At 44.2% G+C, this 14340-nt stretch overlaps 2 protein-coding genes across 3 annotated transcripts in view; one reads left to right on the top strand and one right to left on the bottom strand.

Annotated features, from left to right (window-relative positions):
* The first annotated feature begins 1472 nt into the window (after positions 1-1472).
* Positions 1473-10186, top strand: NIPSNAP3A (nipsnap homolog 3A). 2 transcript variants are annotated; one of them, XM_085212635.1, is made up of 6 exons: positions 1473-1624; positions 2706-2913; positions 7065-7226; positions 8649-8798; positions 9188-9274; positions 9385-10186. In XM_085212635.1, exons 1-6 carry the CDS (start codon positions 1556-1558, stop codon positions 9459-9461), a joined length of 753 nt encoding a protein of 250 aa, XP_085068761.1. In that variant the 5' UTR covers positions 1473-1555; the 3' UTR covers positions 9462-10186. The 2 variants fall into 2 exon arrangements, with proteins under 2 accessions (XP_085068761.1, XP_085068762.1); XM_085212636.1 differs by lacking the exon at positions 1473-1624 and adding an exon at positions 1726-1746.
* Positions 10187-10901: 715 nt separating this feature from the next.
* Positions 10902-14340, bottom strand: part of ABCA1 (ATP binding cassette subfamily A member 1) — a 92638-nt gene continuing 89199 nt past the window's right edge. The window contains exon 50 of the mRNA XM_085212634.1: positions 10902-14176. Within this exon, the coding sequence (XP_085068760.1) occupies positions 14036-14176 (141 nt within the window). The 3' untranslated portion in view covers positions 10902-14035. The remainder of the gene's footprint in view (positions 14177-14340) is intronic.

Below are 14340 nucleotides of genomic sequence, written 5' to 3'. Positions count from 1 at the left end.
TGTTTTACTACACAAAAAAATTGAGGCAATTAGAGGATTTGAGGCATGTGTTGTCTTTAACATGTCTCTTCCACTGGAATCATTACAGATTTCCCAGGGGAAAAAAATAAAGTCTTTTAATCAAGCTTTAAAGAAACATGCCTTAAAAGGAACAGGGGATGCATCTTGAATATTTTCTTTCGGACTTTGAATTCAAAGAGACATTGAAGGCTGCTACACAGTTCATGATGTAGCTACTTGTGGAATGAGTGGAGACTGTGTTTGATACAGTAGAATTTACTTCCTCCCGGCGCTTATAAAGATTAACACAATGGGCTGTGATATACAGCATCAGGCTCCAGCATTTTTAAAAATGTAGCAGCATAAAGCATCTCTCTAATTCATTTGAAAATACTACGTGCTCCTATAAAGCAACTCTCCAACTCATTTCAAGACGGCTATGTGCCCTTACTCTCCCCTTTGTCTTCTTCCAATGAGGCCCTAAGAGGCTGCAATCTCCCAGCCAGGATGGACAGCTGTGGGCTGTGCCCCAGTGTAGTCAGGAGCTCTGTCAAACCTCAGACTGTATTTAGGATGTGGACTGGATAAATGCAAGCTGGACTGTGCAGACATGCTTCCCAGAGAGGGGAAGCACAGTGGCACCGTCACACGGCCTTCTCCAGCAAAGGGAGAACATGACAGCAGGTCTCTCATTTTCCATTCCCTGCTTGATAGGGCACCTAAACACAAACAACTGTGGCTTAAGCACATCCCCATGTGCAGAGAACGCAACCATGACTCTCCTCGGTGTAATGGCAGAGATGGCACTGGTTCCAGTGGTTGCCACCGAATGAATGTTTACAAACAGTTCAGATTGTTTAGACAAGGTGAGAAATACAAAGTGGCCAGGAAAAACCTGGAGGAGAATGTTGAGTTTGGTAAGATGTTTCTCAGATTTTCATATGGAATAGCTGGGGAGATGGAAACAAGAGGCTATTTACATGTTCAGGCCTAATGGGAACAGACTGAGAGGGTATATTTCATGCAGGAATGCTGCCTTGTGTATACACCAGGAAACCACCGACTGCTTGCTCACCCAGCAGCAGAGCCAGCGAGGTGATGGGCAGCACGTAGCATGGAGACTCTTGGAAGCACAGTGACAGAAAGTCAAGGGGGGACGGCTTTGAACTAAAAGAAGGGAGATTTGGGTTAGATATAAGGCAGAAATCCTTTACTCAGAGGGCGGTGAGGCCCTGGCACAGCTGCCCAGAGAAGCTGTGGTGCCCCATCCCTGGAAGTGTTCAAGGCCAGGTTGGATGGGGCCCTGGGCAGCTGAGCTGGTGGGGGGCAGCCCTGCCCACGGCACGGGTTGAGGCTGGGCGGGCTTTGGGTGCCCTTCCAATCCACAGAGGGAGGTTTACCCTCCCCTGCGCGCACACACCGACACGACACCACCCGGCGTAGCACCGCACTTCCTCGCGACGATCTTTGTCTCCGCACAGCGCCACTCCCTCCCGTCCCACCCCCGCGAGCAGCACGCTGTCAGCCCCCAGCCGCCCCGCCTCCCGCCGCCGCCATGCTTTCCCCGGCGGCGCTCCGCCGGCCCCTCGCAGCCGCCGCCCGCCTCGCCCGAGGCAGTCCTCAGGTACCGGGCGGGGCGGGGCTGCGGGGCGACCGGCCGAGCTCCATTTTTCCTTCTGGAACCCGGTGCCGAGCGGGGGAGGGCGGGCGGTCAGTCAGCAGAGATGCGCGGTTGTCGGGATGGAGGTGCGAGGGGGCGGCGGGGCAGGGCTGAACCGCGGGGTGCGCGGCGCGGTATGGAGAGCTGCGAAGCCTGAGCGCGGTGCGTGGCATCGGCCACGTCCGAAGCCGACACGGGGCCGAGCGCTGCCATTTCGTCATCGCAGAGACGGGTGCCGTGTCTGTTCGGCTGGGACAGTGAGTGAGCTCCGGGATACCCGTGCAGCGCTGTGCGAGGAGGAGCTGTGGTGGGGAAGCTGAGCCCCGCGCCGAGCGGGCTGTTCTGCTTCCCCTCTGTCGTCGGCAGTTTGTGTTTTCAGTTCTGACCTAAGGCTGTGATTCGAAAACGTTCTGAAGTGGTTAGTCACACTTCCTTAGCGCTGGTGGAAGGCTAGTTTAGTCTGACCAAGTGCTGGGCCAAACACTTTGTATCCTGGAATCTGAAGGTAATGAAGGCATATTAAGAGGCAGATTTCAAAGGGCAATCATCAGGATGTCTGGCTTGCTTTTGTACCCAAATGCTGTCAGGGTAAGAACACTTCCTGCAAATAATGACACTAAGAAAGCCGTGAGATCAGCACTTATCCCACTCCCATTGCTGTGTTTTGATTCTCAGCTCATTTCCTTAGCATCTTTTCTGTGCTGGGGTCTGTCTGTCCCAGCAGTTCTGGGAAGCTCCTGCGTTGGTACAAGGTAATAATTAAACAGTTCAGTGGGACAGGTAGAGGGCACATCATGGTTTGTTGCACTGCCAAAAGGGATTGCAGTGAATAATACACACAGGAAGTATTTCCAAAGGAAAAAGTCACAAGATACTCTTGCAGCAGAGGTTTCCAAGCATTCTCAGCCTGCAGTAAAACAACATCTTTTTGTGAAACAAACAAACAGCAACAACAACAACAAACACACAGTCTAGTAGTGGGACAGAAGATGGTTTTTTGATTTGAGAATTAGTTCTACTTACTTTTCTTAACATTTTCTTCTAGGTACTTGCATCTCTTGCTACAGGGCCCAGACAGAATAATGGCATTTTCTATGAAATTCGCACGTATGATGTTAAGCCATCAAAGATGAAGGAGTTTGTTGAATTGGTTCATAAGTGCCTGCACCTCCGCACAGCTCACTCAGAGCTAGTGGGATTCTGGACAGCAGAACTGGGATCAATGAACAAGGCTGTGCACGTCTGGAAGTATGGTATGCTCAGTGGCTCAGGGTGTCAGCAGGCAGGGATGCTGAGACTTCCCTCTGGTTACAGGCTGTTGTCTGTTGCTTTAACCATGAGTACAAAAGATGAAAAAATACCCACTGTAGTGCAGCGTTGGTCTGTTGGATTGATTACGGTTATTCTTGAAAGTGGTCTTTCCTCTGAGTAGGTGTACAGAATGATAGAATCACCAGTGTTGGCAAAGACCTCCATGATCATCCAGTCAAGCCATATTGTACTACTACCAATATTTCCTTACTAAGCCATGTCCCTTAATACAACATCTGAACATTTCTTGAACACCTTCAGGAATGGCAACTCCACCACATCCCTGCACAGCCTGTTCCAGCTCCTGACCACTCTTTCTGTGTTTTTCCTGATATCCACTTGTATCTCCCCTGGCACAACTTGAGGCCATTCCCTCTAGACCTGTCACTAGTTATGTGGGAGAAAAGTCCTTCTTCCACCCTGCCACAACCTCCTTTCAGGTAGTTGGAGAGAGCGATAAGGTCTCCCCTGAGCCTTGTCTTGTCCAGACTGAACAATCCCTGTTCCTTCAGTTGCTCCCCATAAGACTTGTGCTCCAGACCTTTCATCAGCTTTGTTGCTCTTCTCTGACCATGCTCCAAGGACTCACCATCTTGTAATGGTGGGCCCAAAATTGAACATGGTACTTAAGATTCACCCTCACCAGTGAAGAGCACAGTGGGATGAACACTTCCCCACTCCTGCTGGCTATTTCTGATACAAAGCAGGAAGCCATTGGCCTTTTTGGCCACACTACTGGCTCACATTCTGCCAAGTGCTGACCAACGTCCCTAGGTCCATTTTTTCCACACATTCTTCCAGCCACTCTGCCCCACGCGTGTAGCATTGCCTGGGATTGTTGTGGCCAAAGTGCAGGCTCCAGCACTTGGTCTTGTTGAACTTCATCCCATTGGCCTCAGCCCAGTGATCCAGCCTGTCCAGATCACATTGTAGGGTTGTAGGGCCTTCTTACCTCAAGGCAGATCAACATTTCCTACCAACTTGGTGTCACCTGCAAACTTATTGAGGGTGCACTCAATGCCATCACCCAGGTCATCAATAAAGATATTGAACAGGATGGGCCCCAGTACTGATCCCTTAGGGAACACCACTCGTGACCAGTCACCAGCTGGTTTTAATTCCATTCACCACCACTCTCTGGGCCCAGCAAAGAATGTACCTGTCCAAGCCACGAGCTGGTTTTGGTAGACAATGTCAACAGCCTTTCCCTCATCCACCAGGTGGATCACTTGATCATAGAAGGAGATCGGGTTGGTCAGGTGGAACCTGCCTTTCATGAACCCATGCTGTCTGGGCTTCATCCCCTGGCTGTCCTGCACATGCCATGTGATCTCACTCATAATCATCTGCACCATAACCTTTCCTGACACTGATAACAGGATGACAGGCTTGCAGTTGCCTGGTTTCCCCTTATGACCCTTCTTGTGGATAGGTGTCACACTGGAAAGCCTCCATTCCTCTGAGACCTCTCCAGTTGACCAGGAATGCCGATAGGTGGTAGAAAGCAGCGTGGCTGTCACCTCTGCCAGCTTCCTCAGCACCCTCAAAGTGGATTCTTGAAGATCTCCATGGACTTACAGCAGTTCAGGTGGAGTAGTAGGTCTCTTAACTATTTCCACCTGAACCATGGGGAGTTTATTCTGCTCTCCATCCCAGACTTCCAGGTCAGGGTAGAGTACCCTAGGGATAATTGTTCTGACTTTTAAAGACAGACGTAAAGAAGGCATTGAGAACTTCAGCTTTTTTCTTATCCTTGACGGTCACGTTCCCCGCCGCATCTGGTAAAGGATGGAGGTTCTCCTTAGCCCTTCTGTTACTGTTAATATATTTGTAAAAATATTTTCTGTTCTCTTTCAGCTCGGTAGCCAAGTTGAGTTCAAGCTGGGCATTTTCCTTTCTAGCTTTCTCCCTGCACATCCTAACAAATTCTTTGTACGCTCCCTGATTTGCCCGTCCTTTCTTCCACAGGAGGTAGCTTCTTTATTTCTTCTATTCTTCTGTTTCCTCAGGAAAATCTCCCTGTTCATCCACACTAGTCTTCTGCCCCACTGGCTCATTATATGGCACAGAGGGACAGCTTGTTCCTGTGCCTTTACGACTTCCTTCTTGAGGAGCAACCAGCCTTCCTGGAACCATCTGCCCTTCATGATTGAATCCCAGGGACCCTCCTTACCACGGTCCTGATTAGTTCAAAGTCTGCCCTCCAGAAGTCCAAGGTAGAAGTTTTGTTTCCACCCTCCATCCCCTGACTTCACTAAAAACTAAGAACTCTACCATTTCATGGTCATTCTGCCCAAGGCAGCTCCCACACTCCTCATCTCTCAGTCTCCCATCAGTCCTTCTCTGTGAACAGCAGATGTAGTGGGACACTGTCCCTGGTAGGCTCTCTTACCAACTTCTGTACAATCCAGAAACTTCCTAGGCTGCTTCTTCTGCACTACACTGTATTTCCAACATGTATCAGGAAAGTTGAAGTCCCCCATGAGAACAAGGGCTGGCGACTGCATAACTTCTGCCAGCTGCTTGTAGAACACCTCATCTGTCTCTTCATCCTTGTTAGGAGGTCTATAAGATGTCTGCCTTGTTGGCCCTTACCCTGATCCTTACCCATAGAGATTCAACCTTATCATTCCCACCCTCAAGCTAAACAATATTGACATGCTCTTCTAACATACAGAGCCAGCATGAGATGAGCTGCAGAGGAGTGCTTTGTTTATAGTAGGTTCCTCTCAGGTATGGCCAGCTCCTGAACAACACATCTTCACAGTATCAGAACAGATGAGAAAAGAATTGAGATTTCCTCAATGGGATCACAGAGTTATAAAATCACTTGAGTTGGAAGTGCCATCTAGTCCAACTCCTCTGCAGTTAACGTGGACAGTTATAGATGGATCAGGTGCTCATATCCCCATGCAGCCTGACCTTGAGTGGCATCTACCACCTCCCTGGGAAACCTGTGGCAGTGCCTGATCACTCTTATTGTAAAAAAAACTATTTTACAGCCAATATAAATCTTCCCTTTTAATTTAAAACCACTTGTCCCATCACAGCAGTCCCTTCTAATGATTCTGTCCCCTTCTTTCTTTCATCCTCCTTTTAGATTATGCATATGCAAATAATTGTGTAAGTGCAGACCATATTTATGCAAATGCCTGTGTTTGTTTATATGTATGTATAATCGCTCACCAATTCTAGTACAGCATAGCAGTCAGTCCTATAAAACAAAACAGCGTGCAGTTTGTGTGGTTAAACTCCTGAAGCTACACTGTGCTGAGCTGGAAGGCTGCTCCACAAGTGTGGTCATCCCATATGCATGAAGTGCTGTGTTGCTGCTTCAGCATTGAGAGCAACAGGCTTCTGACACAGTAGTCATCAACTTTCTATGCCGTCGGAGTCAGTGCTGACCTGGCAGGTGCTGCTGAACCATGAAAAAAAAGCTGAGAAAGGGCGTGCTGGCTGTGTTCTTCTCTGAACCCAAAGGTTTATAGAGACATGGGAAGGCACACTCCGTCATTTCTTTGTATATCTGTTGTAGGCTGGGGCGTACCTGTATACTCAGAACTTTTTTTTACTAATGCAGCAGCCTGCTCTTTGAAATGAAACATTTTCACAGTGCCTGCTTAAAGTGGTGGCTTGTCCTTCTATCCTCAGGGAGGGAAGGGAGTTGCTATGTGTAGACAGGAGTAAGTTTACATGCATCTGTGTTTCAGAAAATGTCTTCCTGCTTCTCAGGAATTTTTACCTTGTTCTTTCATTTCTTTCTCTTAAAAAATAGTTTCTCATTTAAACATTTAAGATGGGAAACTAAGGAAAAATCCAATTATTTTTGTTTCCTATTTATCGTTAAGTATGTTACATACATATATGTTAGGTATGCTAGCATTCTTCCTCCTTGTTTCATCTTCTTAATTTTTGTTTAGTAGCTAAGAATAATTGTTACATTTTTCTCTCAATTTCAAGACACTGATATTTCTTGAGGTTCTTTCCAATCTCAGATGCTGTATTTTTCTCTTATTGGCTGATGTGGTAGTGAGTGCATTTTTTTTTTCTTTCTTTCTTTCTTTTCTTTTCTTTTTTTTTCCCTGTCTTACAGATAATTTTGCCCACAGAACAGCAGTCCGGCAGGCACTAGCCAATGACAAGGAGTGGCAGGGACAATTCATCTCTCTAGCTCTGCCCCTTATAGAAAAACAGCACAATGAAGTTGCTTATCTGGTACCCTGGTGTCAGCTTGGGAAACCACCAAAGGAAGGGGGTGAGCTTATCTTCTTTTTCTGATTAAAGCTACTGATACTGACTCACTACAAAACATGGCTTAACGTTTAAACCAGGTATTACATGACTTTATAACCCCTTATGTAACAAGCACTTGTGTGTAAAAAACTATCTGGAGCCCCAGCTGTAAGATTTGAAACAAGGTGTGAATTGATAAACAAAAATGCGAGATGACCACCACACAGAAGTGCTCTGAGTGGTCATCCTGGCTTGGTTTGTCCACCATCAGTGAGAGGATGCTTCCCAGAAACATTTAAAAAAAAAAGTTTTTCTGTTTCGCAGAGCTTTGTCTCATTTGTCACTTTATTTTGTTGCAACTACTTCTTGTCCATAATAGTTTAAATAACCAAATCCCCCAAATCTACTTTTCAAGGTACATAGAAGCCAAGCATAGTTAGTAGATCATAGCTTGGTCTTAGACTTCTTGTCTTTATATATTTTGTTTCTCTTTTTAGCAAGTGTGATACTAAGAGTACTGACTATACACTGACTAAGGAAAATTTGCAGACTTTGCAGTCTGCTGTGTGAGTAAAATGTAGGCCCCACTTTAGCCCTCAGAGCATACACAGTAACCTTTGTTGTTTATTTCCCTGAGATTCTGAATTTTAAAAGCAGACTGTTTTTTCCATTAAAGTGGGGTAGCTGTCTATTCCAACACTTTATTCCATTTTAGGGTAGTTTTTTTTTTCCTCATCTCCAGCTTGTTGTTGGAGAAAAATACCAAACAATGCATTGCAATGGGGCAGTTGTCTAGATGTCTGCTACATTGTTAGCAGTTGTGACTCAGAGTAACTATGTGAATGGAAAGGACACAAATAAGGTACCTCATAGCAGGACTATTGTTTTTTTGAGGGGGGGCTATCATGCAGTTTGTCCCCACAGTACAGAGGAAGGGAGGTTTTTCGGCAGAGCAAAGATGGTAAGCTAGTTCTGGTCTGTTGCTTTTGACTTCAAATCTTGCTGTGGCCAACTGTTGAGATTCAAAAGGGCTTACAATGTAAAAAAAACACTTCAATTCCAGAAAACATCGCTAGTCTTAGAAAAGGCTGCTTTGGATAGTTCTATCAGCCATCGAAACACACCATCAGATATGAACGTTAGTGATTTCTGACAAGTAAATGAAACTGCCTTAAATTTTCATGCGAGCATGCCCCTTTCAGCTGGAGTGTGTGGGAATCCTTTTGTACTGCTGGGTCCTGGTACTTCTGTGTACACTGAGTTGTGCTCCTGTGATTCTTTTTGAGGTGCTGTGCAGGCTGGGCAGGAGGCAGATTCATGGCCTCTCTCCTCTAGTAGCGAGGTTACCAGTACTGGTTTCACAGTAGTGAAAGCATGGCTGTGAAAGACTGAAAAATGGTGTTTAATTTCCTTCCTCGAGGTCTTCTTTTGTCTTTTCCTCTAGGTGTGTATGAATGGGTTACTTTTCAAATGAAGCCTGGTGGGCCAGCTCTGTGGGGCGAGGCATTTCAAGCTGCAATCAATGCTCACATCAACACAGGCTACACCAAGTTAATTGGTGTTTTCCACACAGAGTATGGGTTACTTAACACAGGTAACACTACTTCTGTTTCTAATACAGACTTTGGTATAGGAATGGGGAGGGAAGGTGAAAAACTTCTTGTCCTGGCTCAGGGTTGGATGGCCCGATAAGAAGTGTTGCTGTGGATCATGGAAGTCCTGTAAACAGTCCTTGAACCCAGCTTTGTTTATTCTGTTATATATTTAAGCCAAGTGGTGCAATTTTAAGATATTCTCTGATCTGTTGTTAGAGTCAAACCTTTTAGAGGCTCAGCAAAGGATCATCTCAACACATTCTTGCTTGGTGAACTGTTTCTGCTAGTTACAAGGCATCTAACACACGAGGGTGAATGGCGAGGTCTTGCGTATTGCATTACAACATAACAGCAACAGTGACAAGCTGACTTTATTTCTACTTTTCAGTCCATGTGATCTGGTGGAATGAGAGCCCGGATCACCGGGCAGCGGGAAGGCACAGGGCCCATGAAGATGCCAGAGTGGTAGCAGCTGGTAAGAGATGATGGGTTTAGAGAACTCATTAGTGTTACTTCCATGCATGCTGAGAAAAGTATTGTTGTTCACTGGATTTCTTTCTTAATTAAACGTGCATTTAATTTCAGTACGGGACAGTGTCAGATTCTTGGAATCCCAGCAGAATATGCTCCTGACTCCTCTGGCATGCTCACCACTGAAGTAGCCTACTGAATGATGGTGGAAAAGCTGAGATGGATGCACCGTTGGCAAGTACCGTTGCATGGATCATCACAGTCATACCCTCACAAACTGTACGGATTTTCTTCAGAGTGAATGCAAAATGCTGACCACCAGCACAGTAAAATTCTGCACCCCTATAGTTTATGGTGATGGTCTGACATCTCCAGAAGTAGAATTCAGGTCGTATCACTTTCAACATAAAACTTAACTTTACAGATCTTTAATTTAACCCGACTTTTTAATATTTTTCTGCATAGCTGCTAGGGCCCAGTGAGTGAAATGCTCTTTTCCAAGGTCACAGCTCAGGGCAGGTAACTTTTGTAATCACTGCATCATGGGTATTACGTACTGGCTTAAGGAGTGCCTCCATACAGCCTCATAACACAACTACATTTTAATCAAGCTTCTCGTTGGGATGCTTTGTATTAATTCTTAGTAATGCAAAACTTCATTGTGCCTGGAACTGTGTCAAGCAGGTGCTGCAGCGTAGCTGGTTAGGTGGTGTTCTGATTGAGTCTTCCCTAATCTCAGCCCTTTAATTTTATATCCTGTAAACACTTCTTTAAGAACTGTAGTTTTGCTTATTTTAATACTTCTTCAGGGTGCTAAAATTCTCTCTCTCAAATTCACCTCATCTATGTATCTTAATCTCTTTGAAATATGGTCTGCCAGACTGTTGAAAACCAAATAAATTTGTATAAAGCAAAAGTTATGGTGTTTGCCAGTCAAGCTCTTACTGTTTTGGACCTCTAGTAAAAACCATTCTGCAAGTACAGGCTTCTGCAGGCTTTGCATTTTGGGCATCCGCGGTCATGGAGCCCTTATGATGTATTTTGATTTGCTACAGCATGTAGCAGCAGAACTGAGGTTGCACAGGCTGTGAAGTTGGCTACTGTGTGTATACCAGTATGAAAGCACCCCCTGCTGAGGGACTATCCTTTAATCTCATGTTAGCTAAGATTAAGGGTATTTCAAACCTTTATGCTCAAACACAACATTTTACCTTGTCAGTGAAATTAGGTGTTGAAAATTTATAGCAAAGAGCAGTTATCAGAATGGCTGCATCTCTGTGATGGAAACATTCTGGGGCAGGTACCTGCTTTGGCTTTAACATCCAGATAGGTCTGTGATGCCTAGAAGCTCTATAGCTAAATTTGACAGTTGCACAGATTACCTTCTGCTGGATTTGTTGGAGACTTTTTTTATTTAAGTAAATGTAGAAGCTTAAAGCAGTGCTTGCCTTTCAAATCTTGGATCACCTCACTTACCTACTTACCTACCTGAAAAACACATGTGCCCCATGTTAATCTGTGGATGCTAGAACTTGCCCATACAGTATGCATGAAAGTTCACACCAAACGCAAACAGGGCCACATGAACTTCTGCACAGCACTCTTCGAAAAAGTACATGCAAAAATGACACTTTACAGACCAAAGGTGCCAGAACAGCTTTATTTTTTACTTAATACAAGGCAATTAGAGTGCCTCTTAATACTTCACATAACAGTTATTAGCAAATACAAATATATATACTTTTTTTTTTTCCTTTAATGAAAACATCCACTTAAGGATTTAACTCAGAAATTTCAGTTGTGAAATCTCACTAGATTTTTGCAAAGTTAACAGATATTCCAGTGCAAAAATAGATCCCATTACAGATAGCATAAAGTGCTTGGAATGAAGGACCAACTACAGTTCAGGAGGCAAAGATAAGCACAAAGTGGTGGTTTAACCATAGGGGAAAAGTGTAACAACTCTGTACTGAAATACAAATGTACTATGAAGAAGGGTGCAATATTTCAACAGTAACACAGTTTAAAATAAGTTAACACCTCAGTGCAGTTCTATTATCTAGAGTAATTCACAATCATACTGTACGTGACTCGAGTGATTTTTCCCCATGCAGAACTATAAGAATAGGCAAATGGTTGTCTGAGGTTACTCCATGAGAAATCTGCGCAAGAGTTGTTTTATGCTGTCTGTTCACTATGGCTACAAACAACAAACAAAATGCACTAGAGCTGTGAAACAGTTCAGGTAACATCCACGTCTTTTTGTCACAGATATCAAACTTCCACGTGTGAGAGACTATGAGCAAGACACTCATAGGACACAGAAACCAAGGATCTCTTTTTGGCCAGCTAAGCTAAAAAAGACACTTGTTTCCTATAAAATGAGTCATTTATATGAGCAGTTGCAAAGAGCAAACTACAGCTCTTTTAAGACCAAATATGAATCCTCCTAGAACTCGCTGTAGTTCTACATGCACTAGATCTGTGCAGTGTAAAACTTAAGCCCTTCACTTCAGCCTCTATGCTGAGATTTTCACTTAATTCTGATTTGCAATAATGATTTCTAGCAGTGGTAAGTATTCACTACATGCCATTTGTCTCACTGATGGCTTAACATATGAGCAGCCTGCTTTGAAAAGTCATGGCTGTAGCTCAGCTGCTATGGTAATTGTTCTGCACATAGAAGTTTGGTGCAGACATCCTCACGGGGGTAAGGGTGCCATAAAGGTAAAAACAAAGCATGTTTTATGTGAGGTATACCAATCCCCATCGCTCTCCTTTCTATCCCCGTAGCAATGTAATAGATAGATAAAAAATAATTAGTATGAAAAAGGCACTTCAGCAGAACATGTAGTAAGCTATTACATTATGCAAAAGTACGGCACAGCAGGGACTGGGGACTTGCGCTAAGTATTTAACTGTCCATGTAGTAAAAATGCTGAATTGGTCAATGTTATCAAGTACACCTACAAATATGTACTCAACCTTCTTAAGGTTCACTCCAGCCTCTTCACCATTGCTGGGCTGCTGTGGGCATTCACAGAAGAAAATGGTCCATGACGCATTCATGGTGGAGCATTAAAACGAGTGCAGAACTTGCACAGGTACTTAAGGCAGAGGCATGACGCACAAGAATTGCCCAGGTACTATGCTTGGGTTCATACCACATTACTGAACCTATTTCTGAATGCAAAAGCGAGACAGAGGGCACATAAGTTTATTAACAAAAGCATACTCTCCCATGGCTGTTGCACAGGATGAACAAGAATTGCTTGTTCTCACCATGTAATCTTCCCTCTACTATTATTCTGGCCTTGTAAAACTTTACAATTTGATTGATGTCATTTGTAGCTCTCCTACTTTTGAACTATCTTGTTCAAGATGAGGAGTTTTACTGACACAGTTTCTCACATGAATTAAGAGTGTGTGCTACAGTTAGGGATCACCTGCCAACTGACACTACACTGCACAACAGAAGCAGAAACTTGCACATTAATCTAATATTATACCAGCTTCCATGAGGGAAAATTTTAGGCGAACAACTTGTAGTACAGATAGTGGCTAATTGCAAGAGGGTGAAACCTGCCTGCATCATGAATGTAGCTGTTGCTGAATAGAGAGAACGAAAGCACAGCATTGCAGGCATAAAGTAAAGAAATACTTGGGCTACAAAGATCAACTGAAAGCACTTTCAATCCCTAATTATGCTACCAACCTATTCAAAGTCATATAAATAATACTGTTAAAAAAAACAAACTACATTTCTAGTTTTATCTGGCAAAGCCAGAAATGGCAACACTCTTTTGCTAAGCAGTAACTATAGATGATGGGTACCTTTCTGGTGCAAAGCAGGGGTTAAAAGAGCGGACATTACATATCTGAGTGGCATATCATGATTTAGAATTTGCTCTTGGTATTAGCAGCTGGTACAACTACTGAGTTTGCTGCTGTGGTCTGCTTTCTCACCCACTCCCTTCTGCCAGGTGTTCATGCAGCTGCTGCAGTATCTCAAAGGAGCAGGGAGAGTACTTAACTACAAGAAAACCCAGTCAGAGTAGGTTAATAGTTATGATGCTGGTGGGACAATCCTGTGCATTTGTAGGGTTCACAGTTCTGCATACCTCCATTCCAAAGTAGATGTACAGACACGATGGCCCATCTCTTGCCATCCCATCTGCACAGCACTGCTCTGTGACCACAGACATGTCACCAACTGACCTACACCAGCCTAGGCAAAGCAGCTGGTCAGGTATGCTTTCACAAACAAAGGTCACAATGCTGGTAACTTCTCTTGCTGACTGTCTTGGTGCATTCATTGCCAGCAATGGACGTAGCACCAGGGAAATCCCACTCCTGACATGCATGTTTTCAAGAGTAAAACACACATGTCTTTAATATATCAATAAATAACCACTGGCCATTATTCCTTAATGAACTGTTTTTGCAACCCTAGTAAAAACATACTGTACAGGACAAGATGCAGTGTGGTTGAAAGTCCACAGCATCTGGTGGGTGCTTTACCACAGCTTCACAGAGTTGTACTGTAATGAGCTAAGTTCAAGTCTTTCTCTTGAGAACAGTACAAGACGACTCCACGAGGCACTGCCCCTAAAATGGAATTTTGGATTCATTGCATTGAATTGCATTGCATTGAATGGTTATCAGTAGAGTGTCCAGTTTGTCTCCCTCTAGCTTCTTTGGGAGTAACCTATCCCCAGGCAAAGGAAGTTTGCATTCTTCTCATTATTTCCTGGCTGAAATTGGCTCACACACAACTTTCTTTTACCTTCTCGTCTTGCAGAAAGGAATTAAGGATTGCAATGTCTACCACAGTCTGGTTTTTGTGTAATGACAGGTCCTTAGTGTGGTCATCATCACTTTGGTCCTTAGCAAAATTTACAAATACCTGCAAGAAAAAGGCCATGTCACACACTTTTCTGGATTTTCACTAATTTAGAGCATTCTATATACTGAATCCTTTCTGGATTAGTCCTGGAATTCTGTACCTAGCTTGCTGAAATGTCCTTACAAGATAGGTAAGTTGATTCATTTATTCCTACCTCACCAGAA

This window comes from Meleagris gallopavo, chromosome Z (genome assembly GCF_905368555.1).
Source record: "Meleagris gallopavo chromosome Z, MGAL_WU_HG_1.1, whole genome shotgun sequence".
Taxonomy (NCBI): domain Eukaryota; kingdom Metazoa; phylum Chordata; class Aves; order Galliformes; family Phasianidae; genus Meleagris; species Meleagris gallopavo.
This window is presented reverse-complemented; position numbering and strand designations above follow the sequence as displayed.